Below are 21488 nucleotides of genomic sequence, written 5' to 3' on the forward strand. Positions count from 1 at the left end.
CCTTTGTCTCTGTGAAATGTGTTATGATTCCTGTGTCTCATTTTGCAGTGAGGCTTAAAGGAATAGTTCACTTAAAAATGAAAATGACAGAATTTAAATTTTTAAGTGAACTATTCCTTTAAGTGGTTGCCAGTTGCCTAAGATACTAGGTTGTCAATTATGACAGACTTTTACAAGCTACTGTATCAGTATGAAACACCCATAGAGGCCAACTAGAGACTATTTATTCCAGCAGAATGTTGGCATGCAATGAATTTTCTTTAAATAAAAAAAATATATACTTTTTTAAATATTTTATGTTTTCTAAAAGTAATAGGCTCACATCCCTTTGCAAAATGAAATATATTTTCATTGTCCTCATCATGTATGTCTAAAAAAATAAAAGATAGAAGATAGAAATCATATTAGTTTTAATCATATTAGTTTTTCACTGTTTGGTTTGAGTAGATGTTGCCATTTTTCATGTCTCAAGGTTCTAAATAAAAACAGGCGATTTATTAAGCAATATTTAATTGTTTTCCAACAAAAAAAAATTTTAATAGGTAATAAATGTATAGGATTTTTGGAATTATTCTGGAGGATATTTCATATTATCATTTTCCATCCTGTTAGTCTTTTGTACAATCCCTTCAACAAAAATCAAGTTCCTCAGTGACATCATCCTTCAGGAAGTGTCATCATTTTGGAGGGAAAACAGCACAAACACTAGTAAGCAGCAGCCATGGATTTGATTGCATTCAGTGATGCTTTGTGGTTTTAGTTGTTTTTCTTATTCCATTCAGTTGATCAAATTATAGAAATTGGTATCAACATTTAAAAAGATGATTCAATAGATATCAAAATGAATTTTCTGTAAGATAACTCTTAGTCCCTCACTGGTAATGGCTAACTTTAGTTGTTTATTAGGCATCCTGTTAGTTTTTAATTAAAAAGTTTGTGTGTTTGTGCATATAGTTCTGAGTAATGTTTACACATGATCATCAAATGGAAAGGTTGTTGTTGCCTTCACTTGCAATTTCACAGAATGCACATTGATATTTCACAGAGCATCTCTCTGTTGCTATGGAGAACCATGTCACCATAGCAACATCTGTGCATCTAAAAGACTAGAGTGATGTTGTTTTGAAGGATCACTACTTGGAAGTTAATTAGACGCATCAACATATCAATTACATCAGGCATTTAGCATCAATGCAGTTTAATTTGACTTATTCATGTCCTTTGCCTCATAATGGATAGGCCAATTAATAATAAAAATAAGTCAAATGTGTAATGTATGCCTACTATTTGATGTGCTGCAGTAGCCTTTTTTTCATCTTAATAAGTCAAATTCATCATCCCCTAAAATCCCCTTGCAATTTTGAAGAGAAAAAAAGGTGGTAAAACAACAAATTGACAGAACAGACAGGTCTAAAAAAATGTCTCAAAACCAACTGAGTTGCCTAAAATACTGTGGTGGTGGTGGTGGTGGTGGTGGTGGTGGTACCATGGTACAGTGATGCTATCAGATGGTAAAACCAAAATACTTTGATATGCCTACTTTAATAAAGATATGGTTTTACTATGTTAGCTTACGTCTTCAAAACCATTGTATCACCATGATAGTATGCCCAAAAATCATGGTTGTACTAATGATATGAATTGTTTAGGTACTCTCTAGGGATGATGTGGCATTTAAAATTAGGGCAGTTTTCAGTTTAGATGACAATATAGAGTAGCTCGCTGTCCATACTGCCACGTCCATATTGTATGAGCACGAGACTGCAGAGGCAACGCATGTGAAATACAGTCGATGACCACTAGAGGGCAGATTAACCTCACATAACATCTCGTGCAAACCGTCTCAGAGCTGAAGGCCTGTTGAATGAAGGACCAACCCTGAGAAAATTACAGAAGGGATGTTTATTTATTTACTAACAACTAACGTTAACAATAAGCAATATGTTTGTTACAGTACTTATTAAGCTTTGTTAAAGGGATAGTTCACCCAAAAATGAAAATTCTGTCAGTAATTACTCACCCTCATGTTGTTCCAACCCCATAAGACCTTGTTCATCTTCGGAACACGAATTAAGATAATTTTGATTAAATCTGAGAGCTGGATCACTCCTCCATAGGCTTCTAAGTGATTGACACTTGCCAGCCCCGAAAAGTGATCAAAGACATCGTTAAAATAGTCCAAGTGACTACAGTGGCTCAATCTTAAGTTTATCAAGCAATTAAAATACTTTTTGCGCGCAAAAACAAACAAAAATAACGACTTTGTTTCAACTATTCATTTCCTTCTCTGTTGGCCTCTAGTCAGTTAACGTAGTGTAATTGAGTAGAGCTACGTCACACTATTGGCCGACGCTGGTCACGTGGGTGATCCGTGTGATGTACAACAACAGAAGCTTACGCTTTTACACTAGTGAACTGACTGGAGGCCCAGAGAGAAGGAAATGAATAGTTGAAAAAGTCGTTATTTTTTTTTGTTTTTGCGCACAAAAAGTATTCTCGTCGTTTGATAAATTTAGGATTGAGCCACTGTAGTCACTTGGACTATTTTAACGATGTCTTTAATAACTTTTTGGGGAACAAGTGTCAATCCCTTAAAGGGTCATTCCACCGGTGGAGACATGAATATGTATTGAAAGTGGGTCATATATGTAGTAGAATAGTATCATTAATTTCTAATTTGGGACCTTCTTGGCCGATAAAAGGCAGAAAATGACTTTTTAGTGCACTAAAAATTCTTATGTAGACAACAATCCCCATAGTGCATTGCAATGCTCAGCTCCGCAGACCACTCCCACTACAGTAGCCAGCTTAACTGCAAGATATTTGTGCAATGAACCTGCCACGTTAGCGTGTTAACAAAATGAAAATAAACTTACTTTACAGAAAGACGACCATTTGACCCTGTAGGCTTTGGCTGACATTGCCAGTTGACCGTAGGTATTCTAAAGTAGGTCTCCAGACGCCGCTATCCATATGGGGTGCGAAACTCGTGTGAGCAACAACACACACCTCCGTGTCATCCTCCGATTCCGTAGCACCACTGGAATTCTCGGCAGCATACAGACTCTTGTTCTGTGTCCATTGGCGCACAGTGACAGCACAGGCACCACCAATCTGCCCCAGCTCGAGCCATTGCGGGCTCCTCGTCCGCGGCAGGCAGACGCGCATCCGGTTCCTCCATAGCCCTCAGCTGCTCGTCGCTATACTGTGGCTCATAAAGGTAGCCACGAACATCCGTTTCTACCATAACTTCGTCAAAATCCAGATCCTCCATAATGCATCCGCCTGTGTATTCAGTACCTTCGTCCATATTTTCTAAAAGTTTCTCCCGGTGAAATCAAACGCACTGGCACTGATCTGATAGGTCTGTTAGCGCATTAGGTCCAACCCCCTATGGGCGGGTTTGAAAGGGTGGGAACTAGTGCTTGTAGTCTTCACAGAAATCCCCCCCTTTTACGCTTCCTCCTACAATGACGTAAAATGACGATTTTTGCATCATTGTAGGAGGAAGTGAAAAAGGTAAATAGAGGATTTCTCTCGTCTCAGGGGAAAATGAAAGAGTGTTGCACGACCATTCAATAGTATGACTGGATTTCTAACAATGGAAATCTTAATGCAAATGGGTGGAGTGACCCTTTAAGAAGCCTATGGAGGAGGGATCCAGCTCTCAGATTTAATCAAAAATATCTTAATTTTTGTTCCAAACATGAACAAAGGTCTTACGGGGATGGAACAACATGAGGATGAGTAAATACTGACAGAATTTTCATTTTTGGGTGAACTATCCCTTTAACATTATTTTCTAGTAACGATACAATACCCTAATGTCACGATTCGAGTTAACAAATCACAATACTAGCTCACAATATGATATTATTGCGATATACTCCAAGACATGTGGTAAAAGGTCAACAATAAATGTTTAAAAAGCTAAATTTGGTATTACATTAGGGGTGGAAATGAAAAGGCTTGCTTGGACTTGGTGAAACCCAAAGCACAGGACAATGGTGACACCAGAATAAAAATATTCATGATTCTGAAGCTGAAAATACAGAATTATTTTAGACGAATATGCTTGCACTCTTGTCACTGACTAGATATTTAAAATAATGTAGGCCACTTTTTACTGGTAACACATAAGACATGTAGCATTATCAGGACCCACTAGTATTCCCCCATTGCATTATCATACATTATATTTAACATTATAAATAGTAGTTTAATGTTACAAACACTAAAACTTTGTAAATTTAAGTTTGTTCTCACACACTAATTTTGACTAAACTATTTTTTGAACTAAAAATTATGAAGAACTGCAATGTCACATGAGCTTGATTTAGTTGATAATAAAAACAACAACAAACAAATGTTTCAGGTTTTTTTTTGTTTTTTTGTTTTTTTTGCAGAGTATCCGAGAAACTCGTGTTTTATTGTGATTCATCACTCCACACACACATTTTCTATATTCTACCAAAACCTTAATTCTGACTTTTCTGAGATTGCAAATTGCATTTGCTTAAATTCAGCACATTTCCTGATCAATAATTTTTGGTTAAGACTGTTAAAAGCTTAGCCTTATGTTTAGCCATTTTGGGCTTGGCCCATTTTTATTTATTTAATTATTGTAATTATTTTTAGACAGCATCAGTGATTAAGATTAATAAATACTTTAGATGTACTTTTCATCGATAGATCGTGTAAAGTATTGTTAGCAAATGGAACACATTCCCTTTATTACTTTTTCACTTCATCATGTTAGAACAAATAAAGCTAGAATAAGTGCAGAGGATAATCATTTAGACATTTTATTTAGCATTCATTTCATATTTTCACAAGAATATAGGCTACTGTGGTGGTACCATGTTATGCATACCAATACCATGGTGCATGGGATCTTCTTTATGCACCATTATTTAATAGGAAATGTGAGGTAGTTCCAGTGATATAGCAACACAATCTCATGAAAGTGCGCATCTATACCACGAATGTTATTTCTTGTGCCAATTATACGCCAAAAATGTTTTTTGCGTGCATATGCTACGAACTGAAAACCCCTCGGTTATGATTAGGGGTTCGGAGTTCGTGCGTAGCTATTACACGCCATAAAATGCGTATCGTATGCACGCGAAAACTGCGTATCATATGCACGCAAAAACTTTTTTTGGCGTATAAATGGCACGAGAAATAACATTCGTTGTATAGATACTCACATTCATGAGATCGGGTAAATCGGTAACACTTTACAATTAGGTCAATTAGTTAACATTAGTTAACTACCTTAGTTAACATGAACTAAGAATGAACAATACTTCTTAAGCATTTATTAATCTTAGTTCATATTAATTTCAAAATGTACTCTATAGGTACTATGTACTTACATTGAAATTAATAATTTGATACAATGGACTTAATGTGTACATACATGTTTTTACATTGTACATATTTTGAAAATACCTGCGTGTAATTACAACTGTAATTAATGTATGTAATTACATATTTATTTACACAATTGACCCTTCCCTTACACCTTAACCCACCCTTAAACCTAACCAGACCACCACACCTGACCCTAACCTTACCAGTATCACACCTCAATAGCAGCACAAGTGTTTTACAATACAACATCAACACAATAAGTACTTTGTTAAAGTGGGACCTAATAAAATATTAAAATCATAGGTTGTATTTGTTAACATTAGTTGATCCACTGTGAACTAACATGAACAAACAATAATAATATTATAGTAATTCATTACACTTATATAGTGCTTTTCTCAGCACTCAAAGCGCTTTAGCCTACATGGAAGGGAGAATCTCAAACCACCACCAATGTGCAGCATCACCTGGATGATGCTACGGCAGCCATATTGCGCCATAACGCCCACCACACACCAGCTTACTGGTGGAGAGGAGACAGTGATGAAGACAATCAGTATAATTGGGGATGATTATGAGGCCATGATGGATAGAGGCCAAGGGGCAAATTTGTCCAGGATGCCGGGGTAACCCCGGAATCCTGGACAAATTTGCCCCTTGGCTACTCTTTTGAAGAACATCCTGGGATTTAACATTTCATCCGAAGGACGGTGTTTTTTGACAGTATAGTGTCCCCAAACCTATACTGGGGCGTTAGGTCCCACACAGACCACAGGGTGAGCGCCCCCTGCTGGCCTCACTAACACCTCTTCCAGCAGAAACGTAGGCTGCATTTACACTGCAAGTATAATGCACAGATCCGATCTTTTGACCAGATCTGATTTTGGGGATTTTTTAAATTACTGCGAAGTTGTCACCTCATTGCTGAGAAATATAATGTAGTTTTCAGTAGTGAAGCTGTTTTATTTATAAAAGTCACAGGCAGAGGTTGAAAACTAGCTCTTGAATGTTTCGGTGTTTGCGCAATTTCTTTTTTTTACAAAGATAAATATAAAGTTCCTACCTTAATGAAAAGCTGTGAGCGAGCGCACACAAAAAGCTATCTTTGTGAATAGAGGGGTTTCACCGACATCACATTCTGGGCGGTAACACGGATGCGCGGCCATTATGGAGGGACTCGGATATAAACAACAGCATGGATTGCACTGTGTATGTACTACTGAACACATTGTTACACTAATAAACCATGGAAAAACACGTGGAAGCCGTGAAATCATATAGAGAATGACTTAGTAGGCAGGAAAGAGCGCGAAATTGACAAACTAAAGTTAAAATGTGGTATCCGAACGAGCTAGCTTCTCTAGCCCTTACTGCAATTCTTCCTTCTATTTCTTATCCTGACATAGTATACGTTCAGATTGTCAGTCCAAAAAAGCACATGAAATGTGGTTTGAAATCCTATTCAAATCAAATATCAGGACATCAGCTAGCTTAAGTCTGAACGCTCTGATCGGATCTCACGTGGTAGCCTATGTGACTTTCTCACGTAAAATATAAACGTCAGACATTGTTATAGGGAACATGCTGAAAGTCGCTGCCGAAACAAGGCTGTGTTGTTGCAAAGTGCCGGATGAGCAGAAAATTGTTATTTTTGTAACCGGCGCAGACAAGAGCGCGGAAAAAAAGCTGTATATACAGTAACAGCCTCCTGACGCTACAGTTCTGCATCAGCTCGAGACGCAGGACTCCAGCGCGGAGGCTACACATTTCAATGTTGTAAAATTTAAATAAGACAACATCTTTATTGCAAATGCAAACCTCTCCATCAACGCAACGTCATTGCCATATTGCCAAAGAGCTGCATGATCACACAAATCAGATCTGAACAGTTGCGATACACAGTGTGGACATCATTTTAGATCAGATTCAAATCGGATACAAAGATAATCGGATTTGGACTGACAGTTTGAATGTAGCCATAGTTAACTACGTCAACATTTTAGCCATAGTCAATGCTTCATTTAAGTTACACATGGATGATGCAGTACCTCTCTCAACCACAAACGCCTTCTTTCATCAGTTTTTTGCACTCTTTTCTTTAACTTTTGGCAGTCTATAGAACTCAAAATGTTTTTTCCCGGTGCGACCGATTAGTACACCAAAACTCGACCATTTTTCAGCAGCAATAATCAGCCAAATTTGCGAGTCCGTTCAGTTCAGTGGCATTGTTTACGTTCAGTACCTCCAAAATGGCCGACTTCCGGATTGATGACGCGTCGTGAAACCCCTCTATAAACGTGTCGTCCTCGCTTCAAAGGGAAATCGGATATGCGTGTTTAGACGTAGGTCGGATGTCCAGATATCGGAAATGATCTGATTTAAAACCACATTTGCAAGTGGCTCAGATCGGATGCGAAAAAAAATTGGATCTCATGCGGATTTTTGTGTTTAGGCTACACGTGGGCAACCAATTCCGATCTGTGTCAGATGTGAGTATAAGATCGGATTTGTTGTGCCAGTGTAAACGCAGCAGGAGGTTTCCCATCCGACCAGGCTCAACCCTGCTTAGCTTCAGTGGGCAACCAGTCTTGGGCTACAGGGTGATATGGTTGCTGTCAAACAATGAACAGCTGTATTTTTATCAACTAAAATTAACAAAAAAATAATAAATACTGGAACAAATGTATTGCTCATTGTTAGTTCATGTTAGTTGATACAATAATTAAATGTTAACTGATGAACCTAATTGTAAAGTGTTACCGTTAAATCTTTTATCTGTTGTATATAAACCTTTATTTTATGGGGTTTCTCACATATGGCCTATGACGGACCTGCTTCAATCTATCCATAGATTAAGCAGGCTTTGCTTTGCTGACTTTTAACAATCAGTATGAACCTTGCTCTCTTTTATGTACTCTTTTTAGAAGAAAGTAATACCCAATAGAATCCAGACCGCAATTGGTAATAGCGATCCACTCGGCCACATCAAGAAACACATTCACAAAGTTTTTGCCAGAGTCATCATATAAATATTGCAGTAAAAGACCAATGTGGACAGGTGTGAAGCAAACTATGAATGTGAACATGTTTGCGGTGATAACAGCAGCAATTTTTTTTCTTTCCACTCTATCCCTACCCTCAACATGCCGAAGAGATCTGGCCAGGATGTAGATGGTTTGTGTGGAGCAAAATATGACGATGACTACTGGTATAAGATACCCTAGAATCTCCAAAAGCAAGAAAAAAGTTATTTTGAGCTTTAATCTCAGCTTTCGGTCATAACAGCTCTCTAAATTTTCTGGGAGAAGGTCTTCGTGGTTACAAGCACAGATCACCGCTACGATCACCCAGATGATAATGCACTCTGTTGTGGCGATAATCTTACTTTTGGGTGCCAGTGCCTTGGTCAGAAACGGAAACCTGACGGATATGAACCGGTGGATGCTGATGGCTGTAATGATGAAGATACTGCAGTACATGTTGGAGTATTGGGTGCACAGCAGGAACGAACACAATATGCTCGGGTTTATTGGACAGAAGGCCTCCATTATCCTGAAGGGAAGAAAAATAATGGCCAGGAAATCGGCAGCCAGCAGGTTGATCATGTAGATGTGCGTGTCTGTCCAGCACTTGATGTGACAGAAGATGTATAGAGCAGTGATGTTGAAGGAAAATCCCACTATGAAGACAAGTATGTAGGCCCCACGTTCAAAGAGATGGAGCGATGCATCTGGGTGGTTCAACGATGAACTGCAGTTAAAGTCAATCTAGAAGACAACCAGTAATATTGTATGAAGGGTTAGTAGTTATTTCAGTGGGGAAGCAGCTTGCAGAGGTTTCACCAAACCCAACATAAAATGATGTGAATGTCATTGCATTACACACTAAATATTAAAATACATTTAGTGGTTTCTGATACAAAGGCTGCTGATACTTCACTTTTCTTTGTAATTCCTGCTCATTCTTCCTTTAGAGAAAATGTCAACCCTTCTCTGAGAAATACATTCTAATCAAGAGTCTAGTCAACTGTTGTTTCTGTGGTTTTATTGGACGTGTGAAATCAGTTCTTCTCAAGTTCACATAGCTGTAGTGGAATAGTTTATCACATTAAAGGGATAATTCACCTAAAAAATGTACATGGAAGTCAATGGGGCAACTGTTTGATTACCCATATTCTTTAAAATATCTTCTTTTCTGTTAAGCGGAAGAAAGAAATTCATACAGGTTTAAAACAACTTGAGGGTGAGTAAATGATGACAGAATTTTCCTTTTTTGGGTGAACTATCCCTTTAACTATGAACATGCTCCACTAACATTTCACAACCTGAAAGTGACCAAATACATTTCGATGAACAACTTTTTTGTGTGTAATATCTAGCTTGAGAATGTGCTTTCTGCTAAATAAGTACCACATGGTTTGATATTTTGTTTTCTAATGCAATGATTTTAACAAATATGGCTTAAGCATCTAAATAAGTTTAGCGCCACTGTACAGAGTATACAGAGCAAAGTGCAAATAAGCATGGTGAAACATTGAGCTTGCTACAACAAACCCTGTGGTTTGATTGGTCACGTAGGCCCATCTTTATACGCAGAAGAGGAAAGGAAGTGTAGAACAGTGAGCTTAGACACAACTTTAACAACTAGATCTAGGTTTGTAATGAATAATAAGTGGATTCGCAAAAAAAGTGCTTCAATTGTTTATGATATGATGTTTTGGTGTAAAATTGTTTTATATGATCAGGTAATTTGTAATATTTAGCATGTAAGTAGTATGTAATATTTTTCTTTAAAGCCCTGAATACAAAAACATAGCATGTACAAAGTTTTTAATGATCTCACATTTATAATAATAAGTTTTGCTAGTATATTTTTGTAACAGTGTGTATGATTACATTCATAGAGAATTGTTTTAAAATTTGTTAAATGATTTTAGTGTTTATTGTTATTTTTAATAACTCTTTATTTTTATTGTTGGTGCTATATAAATGTTAAAGGCATAAATAAGTATATAAATAAAATTGACACTGGCATTGAAGTTATCATAATCAAAATAATTCTGTAAACTACTCTTGATCAATTAAACTCTTTCCATTACAAATCTTCAGTTTTCATGTTAACGAAACAAAAATATATTTCCAGTTATTCCTTCATTTCCATGATTAACAGCAAGATCAACTCACCATAGTTCACTGCTTGTTCTCTCAGCACCGCTGCTTTCAATGGTGTGATAAGTGCTGTGTTTTAAAGAACTGAAACGTGTAAGTCGGCTGTGTGTTGCGTGACCTGACAGCGTGCGTGTATCCTCTGCTGATGCTGAATGATGTGGTGAGTTCTGATTGAACTGTAATGAACTGTAAGATGTCAGAAAGATCACCTAGACTTTTACTGCTCGTTACAGTTGTTCCATCCGAAGTTCTGGTTACATGCAATTCTTACATGGTTTGCCATATGATGTTAATTGGAAAAAAGAACTTCCCTTGTGAAATGCAAATGCATGGAAAAACATTTGTGGTGTTTGCTCATTCAACACTCCACCATGACGTTTAAAGGCAGAGTAGGCGATTTGTTTCTGAAACATTTTTTCAGAACTGTCTGTTTCCTTCCTGTCAAAATATGTATTTCCATACCTCCGTTCACCTGCTCAGTGCACATGCAGACGTCACACATTATCAGCGTTGGTTAAGAATGAAATAGCTAAAATTAATTCACACCTCTACTATTGAATCCAATGTACCATCAGTGCTCGGATTCACTTACATGGAGCTGTCAAGTACAACTTCCAGTCTGTCGGGTCAATTAAACGCTATTGGCTATTTGAAAGGGGGGAGAAGCCATTCAATATGTCCCGCCTTAGCTTCCTTTCAGTGGAAATTACGTCAACGCATCATACAAAGCTGTGCATTCCAAGGCACTTAAGTGGGCCTTTAATATAAATCTTTTTTTTTGTGCTATTTTATTTGCAAACCGCCCTCAAATCTTGTAGATTGTTAATATAATGAGTTTATTTAGTGTCTAGTGAGTAAGTAATAGAGCAAGGAATACAATTATTTCTTAAAGCCGGCATGAAACTGAAGTTTTGATAGTCTTTTCTTCCTTATTGTGACGTATATCTGAGTGAAACGGCTTCTCGAACAAAAAGAAAATGTAGGGTGGTACTTGACTTTGTTCATGGGGAATTTATTGGTTGGTTCTGGTTTGCTATTGGTTGATCTCATGTGAGTGACAGGTTGCCCCGCCCTCATGCCAGTAAACACATCATCAGAGAGGAGATCTTGCTGCACAGATAAATCATTTTTAATAAATACTGCAATATTGAATATTCCGTAAATTAAAAAAAAGAAACAAAAACAATTGTCCAATTTGATTGTATGGTGACTTAAAAGATATTGTGAAAATCAGGACGTCTGCCAGCATGACAGTCTGGTTTATTCATGTCAACCTCGTACACAATGTACACATGTACACTTTCTTTTCTTCTTTAAATTAGTTTGTCTTCTTGTCTCTCTCTCTCCCTCTCTCTCTCTGTTTTCTTTCTTTATTTGTTCGTGTACCATATTGTAGTTTGAATGTAGTGTTTTTCCAGTTTTTTTCCAGACCACTCTTTTTATTCTTTCTCAAAATTGCTTTTCTTCGCATCTTTAGAAATCTCCAGGGGACGAAAAATAGATAGATAGATATGTATTTAAAAAACACATTCTAGGGTCAGAGTCTGGGGTCTCTGTGATTGAAAAAGGGTAAAAATGAATGGCCGGTTTCTCTCTTGCTGGAATGGTCTGGACGGCATATTTTTTTCCCTGATGGAACATCCAAAGTAGGTCAGCTAAACACTTCTGTTGGAGAATCAGGTAGGAGACCGGGGATAGTTGCAACAGGGGATGGTTGCAACATGTCATTTTTCTCCAACCAGAAACAAGCTAGATGAATGACACTCACACTGCACATGCTCAATTGGATGTGACGTACAACTACTTACGCTATCACACTAGTGAACTGACTCGAGGCTCACAGAGAAGGAAATGAATAGTTGAAATAAAGTCGTTATTTTTGTTTTTTTTGCGCACAAAAAGTATTCTCGTTGCTTGATAAACTTAAGATTGAGCCACTGTAGTCACTTGGACTATTTTAACGATGTCTTTAATAACTTTTCGGGGAACGAGTTTCAGTCCCTTAGAAGCCTATATGGAGGAGTGATCCAGCTCTCTGATTTAATCAAAAATATCTTAATACGTGTTCCGAAGATGAACGAAGGTCTTACGGGGTTGGAACAACATGAGGGAGAGTAATTACTGACAGAATTTTCATTTTTGGGTGAACTAACCCTTTAAGCTAGTATGGTTAGCATGTATCAAGGTCAGTTGTTTAGCTAGCACATGATGTTTTATCATGGCTGACAGGAACAAGGACAGTTGCAACAATGCATAAATATAAAAACAGACCACATAGCAGTATTTTTAACATTTTTTCCTAAGTTTTTACTTAAATATAATATAGTTCATCAAGTTGGAGCAAGGACAGGAGGTTTATGTTTATGTATGTGTGCATGTGCGCGCACATGTGCAGATGTCTGTGACCATGTGTAACATATTGTTAAAATGAAAAATGATAATATAAAATATAGTTTTAAAATGTTTTACATGACAATAGGCTAAATAAAAGTTAATTGCCTCACAAATTGTTCCATTCTTCCTATGCCACTAAAAGCCTACTGTATTTTATATCAATTTGAATATATAACATTTGCACAAAAGGCCTACTCATCTAGACAAATCTATAATTGTCATCTAATCAAAGCGGATGAATAAATAACACTGTAATATTATTATAACTTACATTTTTGATAATAATAATTTTGCTAACACTGACATATATTGTAATATATTGTATTTGTAACATGTTGCAACCATCCCCAAACAATGTTGCAACTGTCCCTGGGCCCGGGGTCAGTTGCAACATCTGACTCCTTACATTCAAATGCAAATTGTGAAAAATTTAGATTCTGTAATTATCTCTAAATGGTTTAGACTATTATCATACAGATGTAGGTTTATTGTTTAAACAATTCATTTGTCTAATCCAAATTGTCTCTGAGTAACAGAGACAAATGCAAAAAGTGTTGCAACTGTCCCCGGTCTCCCCTACATAAACATGCCTGTATCAAATCAATCAAAACTTTCAATGAAGCTTTACCGATTTTTTGCAGACACATTTATTATATTACCTTGAATTAAGGTATGAATTAGAAATGTGAAAAAATCTGATTAGCTGAAGCTTTTTTTCAGCTTTCAGAAGCTCACAAAGCTTCTGTATCTCTACAGTGGTTCTTGGTTCCTTAGGAGTATATCTATCTTGTATGAGGAAAGCTCATTGTGGGACTGGCATGTAGTGGCTATAATTCTGTACCAAGGCTGAATTTTGGGAAAAGCATTTCAGATACAGTACTAGGGACCACTAAGGCCTATATCAAAGCCTACAAAAAGAAGCATGTCATGGGACCTTTAATAAACACCGGAGCTTCATAGCGAAGGATTTTAGACATAAAAAATTGTTGGTAAAAGCAGGAACTTTAGCAAGTTCTGTTCAGCAAACTTTTTTCAGACCCTCTCTTCCTCTAGAGTTTCCTTTTTACATGTGTGTGTCATGTTTTTGTGTTTCTTTCTTTGCATATGATCTCCTTGTGTCTTCTTGATGTTATCTTTGAGGAACGTCTGTCTGTCTATCTGTCTATGTATCTATTCTGTCAATCATTCCTCTGTGCGTGTGTCTGTCTGTCTGTCTATCTATCTGTCAACCATTCCTCTGTGCGTGTGTCTGTCTTTCTGTCAATCTATCTATCTGTCCGTCTGTCCATCCATTCTTTTCACCCTCATATGGTCATGTGGTTTCATTTCCTGCTAATATGCTATAAATGTTTTTTCTCTCTCTCTCTCTATCTCTATCTCTCTCCCCCAAGTGTTTAGTGCTGTGTGCACGCTGTCAGAAAGTGTTAAGAGATTACCATATATGCTGTGGCTGCTGCATGCGCCACTCGCTGTGAATACTGATTCTGAATCTTACATCAGCTCATGTGCTGTGTGAATATGCTAAGCTAGCACTAACACTGCAGAGTTGTTATGTAAGCCCTGACCATCGAGACTCATTAAATCTCTCTGATTCTCACCAATGATTCTCTCTCTCTCTCTCTCTCTCTCTCTCTCTCTCTCTCTCTCTCTCTCTCTCTCTCTCTCTCTCTCTCTTTTATAGAATAGTGGGAGGAAAAATAAATGAAACTGCGTAACCTCTGAATGACCTCCTGAAGTCTGAGAAAGCTCAAGACGAGAGCGCGAGAGAGAGAGAGGGAGAGAGGAAACACTGAAAGTGAGAGTGTCTTGTTTAACTGAAAGTGAGAATGATGGTTTTAAAAGGAAGTAGATTAGCTGTAACCATGGACACCAGCTAAATGGAAATATTATGTTTTTCTTTTTTTGAATGATGGGTTGGTATTGTGTGAACGAAGGACAGGAGGGCAGCAAAAATATAGAAAATATAGTGTTTTAGAGTGACAGTAACTATATGTTTAATTGAGTTAAACAGGAAGAGAGTGTGAGATGAATTAGAACCCATTGTGGTCTTTGTAGGGGTGAGACTGGGCCTGTGGGAGGTTACAGTAAAATTAGGTCACCAAACAGAGAGTTCTGTCATTTTTTTAGTTCATCTGTACATTGGTGTTGTTTCGCTTTGATTTCAAAGTATTTGGATGATATTAGATACAGCTGCTTTCTTTCTTTCTTTCCTTCTTTACTGAGTCTCTAAAGGGACATGGTGATAAAAAAAAATTATTAGAGGTTATATGCTGTTAATATGAATCAAACAAGAAAAGAAAAATTGAAAATCACTCACTGCTCTTGATTGAATAACTTAGTAGCTTTAATAAGAATACATGTCTTACTTGAATGCTGCTGTTAAATGCTCTGGTGAGGAGATAAACATGCAGACTGTGTACAGCTCACTCAGGGCGGGTCTATGCTAATAAGGCAGAGTCCGTCAGCAGTCGTGGGCGGGACATTTATGTTCAAACACCATGTAAAAGTGAATTTTGCATAGGTCCCCTTTAAACGAGACAGAGTGTAATGTAGAGTTTGCAAATACATTTTTGTTGAAAGATGAAGCAGCCAACTGTATTGGATTTGACAGCAGCTGCATCACAAACCCTAAGTGATTTAATAATACTTTGTAAAGGACGCTAGGCCTAATATATGGATAATGTTTTCAAAGCACTTACTCTCGTGCAATACATCCAAGGTAGGAAGGCATCAATACATCCGAAATCCGATTCCAATGTTACCTTCACTTCCTGTCTTCCGGGATAGCCTACCTTTATCTGAGCAATTTTTGAAGGCAGCATAAACAATTACATAAACGCTATTAATATGATAAATAAATGTAGGCTACATTTATAATGAGCTTTTAAAAAAGTGTTTGTGTGTGTGTGTGTGTGTGTGTGTGTGTGTGTGTGTGTGTGTGTGTGTGTGTGTGTGTGTGTGTGTGTGTGTGTGTGTGTGTGTGTGTGTGTGTGTGTGTGTGTGTGTGTGTGTGTGTGTGTGTGTGTGTGTGTGTTCCCGGAATGTGTACCTTGGATATTATACAATTTGCATACATACAAAAGTTGTGAAAAAAGACGTTTCCAACTCTGACTTTGAACCAATTCTGTAAAATGGCCCTTATATTAGAATATTAGATTTTAAGATTAGAGGACAAATTACATTTTAATGATTTTGCATTTACTTAAAAAACGTTTGCGTTCATTTGAGAAAATTTCTGTTCACACACAAAAGGATTGAAATAGCCTATATTTTTCGTCCCAACTCACATTATTTTCATCACCAGTTTAGCGAGTAAATGCAATTTAGCGAGTTGTTTTTTGCGATAAAGTTCCGTACCAACATTCTTCAAAATAGATTATTTTTTGTTCAGTAGAAGAAAGATATTTATATAGGTTTTGTTCAACCTTTATAAATTGAGTCCAAAGTGTGCATCGAGGGAGCATATCTGACGCTCCCGAACACTGAAACCTAAAATGACAAAGGTCCTGTCCCAAATGGCACACATATGCACTTTTGGTCTTGCTGCCGCGTGCGCATGTCCATGTCCACACCGTATAGGGTGTCCCATTTGTCATTTTAGGTTTCAGAAGGGTGCTCATGAGCGCCCCCTTGCGGTTGATATGTACCCTCAATGCACACTTTTGCAGAGCCCGCACTGATGCGAGCTCCACATCAGACTTCTTCTCAACAGTCAATCTGGCGTTATGACTTGTAGGAAGACCGTGAGTGTTTAGGGTGCCACTTGGGACAGGGCCACACCCTACGGTCTTGTGGACTTAACTGACATGGACACACGGCATTGAAAGTCCACAAGATCACAAGTGCACACATACCATGCTGGCTTTTGAGTAGGTCAGAGGAACACAAACATAACTATATGTAAGGAATAATTGATGCGGGCTGTTGAACGCATCCCTGAAGTGCCAGCCTCATCAGCCCTGTGAAGGCCTCATGGACAACTCAACAAACTCGTCTCCATACCGGCGTGATGACTTCGACCCCCAACCAGATGAACTGGATAAATATTGTGAACGTTCTGATCCCATCTGTCTTCTGACCTATAATGCTGCCTAAATCATAATCATACACTGTTTCGTTCGTTGACCAAAGGAGGACTGGCCTCCTGACTGAGCCTGGGTTCTCCTAAGGTTTTTTTCTCCATTCTGTCACTAATGGAGTTTTGGTTCCTTGCCACTGTCGCTTTTTCGCCTTTCTTCGCCTTTGTCGCAATTGGCTTTTGGCTTGCTTAGTTACGGACATTTAATTTTGTATTTAACAATCCTATTACAACATTATTTTCCTGTTATCTCTGTAAAGCTGCTTTGAAACAATCTGTATTGTAAAAAGCGCTATATAAATAAAGGTAACTTGACTTGAATTATTAGAAAAATAATGCACACCCAAGGTGGTAATGTGGCCACGACGCAAATATAATAATAGCGAAACTGTAGGCTTTACGTTGTTAACTATTTTACTGATAGAATCATCATAGCAGCGCTATGATGACAACACGTTTCTGTGCGAGTGTGTCTGTACTGTATGTGTGTGCTTTTGAGCATTATGCTTTTCCATAATAAATAATAAAGCATGATTTTGTGGCAAAAAAACATGGAAATAATTAGTCGTTTTGATCCTATTGTTTACTATATTTATTTGCTGGTCAGTGTTGCTGTGGGTTTTGGTTTTTCTGCTCTTGTTGGCTGTAAAGACCTTTGAAATAACTTAAATAATTTGGCGAAGTGATATGGAACTATAATGCGGTCAAGACCTGCCTGGAACTACTTTAGCCGTGCGTTTCCCTAAAAATAATTGCACACATTAGAACATTCATCAACCAATCAATATTCAAGCATTCAAAAGCCCCATAGTATAAAGAGAAAACAAACAGAAAGAAAGTAAATCATAACAAAATATGAGGATTAATATACAGCTGTGATTTTTTTCAGTGGTATTTAGGTGTTAGTCAATTCTATCTGTCTCTTTGAGCTCTTTAGTGTGCACTAACATGAAGGCGACATGTTGCTGCTAATCACCCAATCCCTGCTGTTATGGGTCAGTCTCACATGGCAAGGCATGCTGGGTGACTCAACGGCAGTAAACAGGCTCACTAGCTCACCCGTTTTCACAGCAACACCGTCCCTGCCCTTTCTACGTCTTCTCAATGGCTCCGCAGGCATCTGCTTCCTCTCACCAGCCGGAACATTTGTAGGGAAATTTGCCTCACAAATCAGAGACACATCACTCATGCGTGTTTTTGTTCATCTTGTTGGTGACGTGTGATTATGTTCTTTGCCAAATGGGTCGAAATTCTATGATTCTACTTGTTTTTCTCTTTCAGTTTTTCTAGATGGGTGTGACACATGTCCTTCCTGACATCTGTCATTTAGTATTTACAAAGCAGGCGTATTGTTCACTTTGAAAGGTACAGGTAGAAGTAATGTCGTTGTTGACCAAAGCCACACATGCCAGTCATACCACAGATATCCTACAACAATACTTTCTCATTTAAATACTCCTGGTTTCTATTTGCATTATAACAATTTCTGTTGAAGGTTGCAATAGGTGGTGGTGATAGAAATGTGTTTTTCCCTCTCACATCACTTTGAAAATGGAAGGTCTTGGTGTTTTCTCACTTTTATGTTCAGGTGGTGAAGGACAGATCATTCTATGACAGTCAAACTAGCTGTTGTGAGATGGGTTTGGCTATAGCTAGCAAATTGGTGCATGCCCGCAAATAACAATTACATAATGTTCTGATATTTAACAAGTGTGAAGTAGGTGTAGTTTTGTTTAGAGTTTTTCCCCAAAGGTGTGTCAAAGCTACATTGCTATTGCTTTGTGTATGGACCAGGCTTGTTATTGATGACTAAAACTAAAATCATTAAAATGGTTTTCATTAATTTAATAAATTTAAATATAAATATTAGATCAAAATGCCCTTAAACTTATAAAAACTTAACTGGAAATGAGAAATGTTGCTTTAGCAACAAAATTAAACAAACTAAGTTTAATAGAAATATTTAAAGGGGTGGTTGATTATTATTTCACTTTTAACTTTAGTTAGTGCGTAATGTTGCTGTTCGAGCATAAACAACATCTGAAAAGTTACAACGCTCAAAGTTCAAAGCAAAGGAAGATATTTTCTTTTAAATAAATCGTTTTTTAAAGGGGTCATCGGATGCAAAATTCACTTTTATATGGTGTTTGCATATAAGTCTTTGCAGTGTGCGGACAAAACCACCATACAATTTAAAAAAAATCCATTCTCTCCTTTTTTTTTATCCTCAAAAAGCCTGACTACTCTCAATAATCAAGCCGTTTGGATTTTCTGAGCAATATGACGTCATATTGCTGCTCCGCCCAGGACCACTGACAGACTGTCCCGTATTAGTATATTTCCCGTATTAGCATATTTCTGCTCTCAGCCATTTGTATACTGTCCGCCAAGGCAGCACTTTATGTGTCTTGTGTCGACATGCCCCAGGAAAAGAGCAGTGGGGTGAGTAGTTGTGAGTATCATTTCACGAGTTTACATGTTATTGATATCTGATGTAATATTATAATGCGTATTTGGCTTGCTGTCCGGGGGGAGGGCTCCGAGCTCAGAATTCGGCCCGACCCCAGAGTACTCCCCCCATGACCTTAGAGATCATAGGTATCTATGAGCGGACCCAGCCGAATGGTGAAGGGGTGGTGGTGGGATGCTGAGAAATTAGTCATGAGACAGGAGGTAAGGGAAGGCTTTATTTATACTGGCTTCTTCTTGTGCTGATTGGATGATTACCTGAACATGCTCCTCCCGAACTTTGTTACATAAAACTTCATTTAAAGAGACATACGCCGAAACGGGTCGCTGTGAACAGAGCTGTTTTTGAAGAGGTAAAAGGGTGTTGTTTTACACAACCATTGAGGAATTTGAACCAAAGTATGTTACAAACTTTACATGAAGACCCTAAAGAATCATACCAACTTGTGGAAAATGGGCATCCGATGACCCCTTTAAGGACTACAACAAATGGCTGGTAGGGACTACACTACATTCCCCCACCCCCGGGAACACGTAGTCCATGTTGACAAGAGGAAGAGTTGTTGTAGTAGAGCACATTTGTGAGTCTGCTCATGCCTTCGCATCCGTCTTTTCACATGCAATACAGTAAGTAACACAAATACAATAGCATAAAACTCTGTAGGAATCTTACAACAGTTCCCACACAAGAGACTTATAGTTTATCATGACAGAATATGCTAATCAATGACTTGAAGATAGTTAAAGGGATACTCCACCAGTTTTTCTTATTAAACTATGTTATTCCCTTAACTAAGACGAGTTGATACATACCTCTCTCGTCTCAGTGCGTGCATTATATCGCTCTGTATTGCCGCAAAACTATGTTAGCACTTAGCTTAGCCCATGCATTAAATATGGGCCAAGCAGAGAAGCGACCAAACACTTCCACGTTCTTACCGGCTCCCGCTTCCTCTCCCTCTGACATTTCCGTCAATACAACGAGAGGAAGCGGGAGCCGGTAAGAGGACTTTTCACGAGTGAAGATATTATTGCGCCAAGTCGAAGTGCTCAAAAGCACTTGTTATGGTATTCCGCCATACAATATAGTCATCAATTTTAAACGCTTAGAAAAGCGCAACGGTTTATTTTGTGTCACCAGCCCAGGTCAAGTTACACTACTCGAGTAACTGTGTTTACATAGGGAAAACGTGGAAGTGTTTGGTCGCTTCTCTGCTTGGCCCATATTTAATGCATGGGCTAAGCTAAGTGCTAACATAGTTTTGCGGCAATACAGAGCGATATAGTGCACGCACTGAGACGAGAGAGGTATGTATCAACTCGTCTTAGTTAAGGGAATAACATAGTTTATTAAGAAAAACTGGTGGAGTATCCCTTTAACTCCACATCAGCAACAAATTCATCCACTAATCATTCAGAAACGTCCTGTTCCATTCTACATGTTGTCACTTCTTCTTGAGTCTCTCCATCATTGTCAGACTCCGGTTTTAACATAAAAGGCAACAGTTTCTTACATTTTAGTGCTAGTCTGCGTGAGGCTGCTAACACACACACACACACACACACACACACACACACACACACACACACACACACACACACACACACACACAACACACACACACACACACAAGCAGCAGTTAATTTGCATTTAAAGGGACACATGCGAAACAACGTTTTTACTGACCCTCAAAAAGAGACAATTTTAACATGCTGTACAAAATTATCTGTGGGGTATTTTGCGCTAAAACTTCACATACTCTGGGGACAACAGAGATTTATTTTACATTTTGTAAAAAGGGGCATTATACTACCCCTTTAAAAAACTGCAAAAGCACAAAAAAAACTAAAACCTAAACTATAATTAAAATTAAAATTAAAAGTAAAATATTTACATAAAAGCAAATTCAAAATAATAAATATTATAATAGTCTAGCTATATAAATAATACTAAAACAACACAGGTATTGTCAAGTCAAGTCAAGTCATCCTCATTTATATAG

The 21488-nt window shown here is 37.9% G+C and overlaps 1 protein-coding gene across 1 annotated transcript; it reads right to left on the reverse strand.

Annotated features, from left to right (window-relative positions):
- Window positions 1-8145: 8145 nt before the first annotated feature.
- LOC143731223 (G-protein coupled receptor 35) lies at window positions 8146-10681 on the reverse strand. Its single transcript, XM_077221911.1, has 2 exons — window positions 10560-10681; window positions 8146-9143 (listed from the first exon to the last, which is right to left on the reverse strand). The coding sequence occupies exons 1-2, from the start codon at window positions 10560-10562 to the stop codon at window positions 8262-8264; spliced, it is 885 nt and encodes a 294-aa protein (XP_077078026.1). The 5' UTR covers window positions 10563-10681; the 3' UTR covers window positions 8146-8261.
- Window positions 10682-21488: the final 10807 nt, after the last annotated feature.

Source organism: Siphateles boraxobius, unplaced genomic scaffold (assembly GCF_051911475.1).
Source record: "Siphateles boraxobius isolate OS27281-9 unplaced genomic scaffold, OSU_SipBor_1 86, whole genome shotgun sequence".
Lineage (NCBI taxonomy): Eukaryota > Metazoa > Chordata > Actinopteri > Cypriniformes > Leuciscidae > Siphateles > Siphateles boraxobius.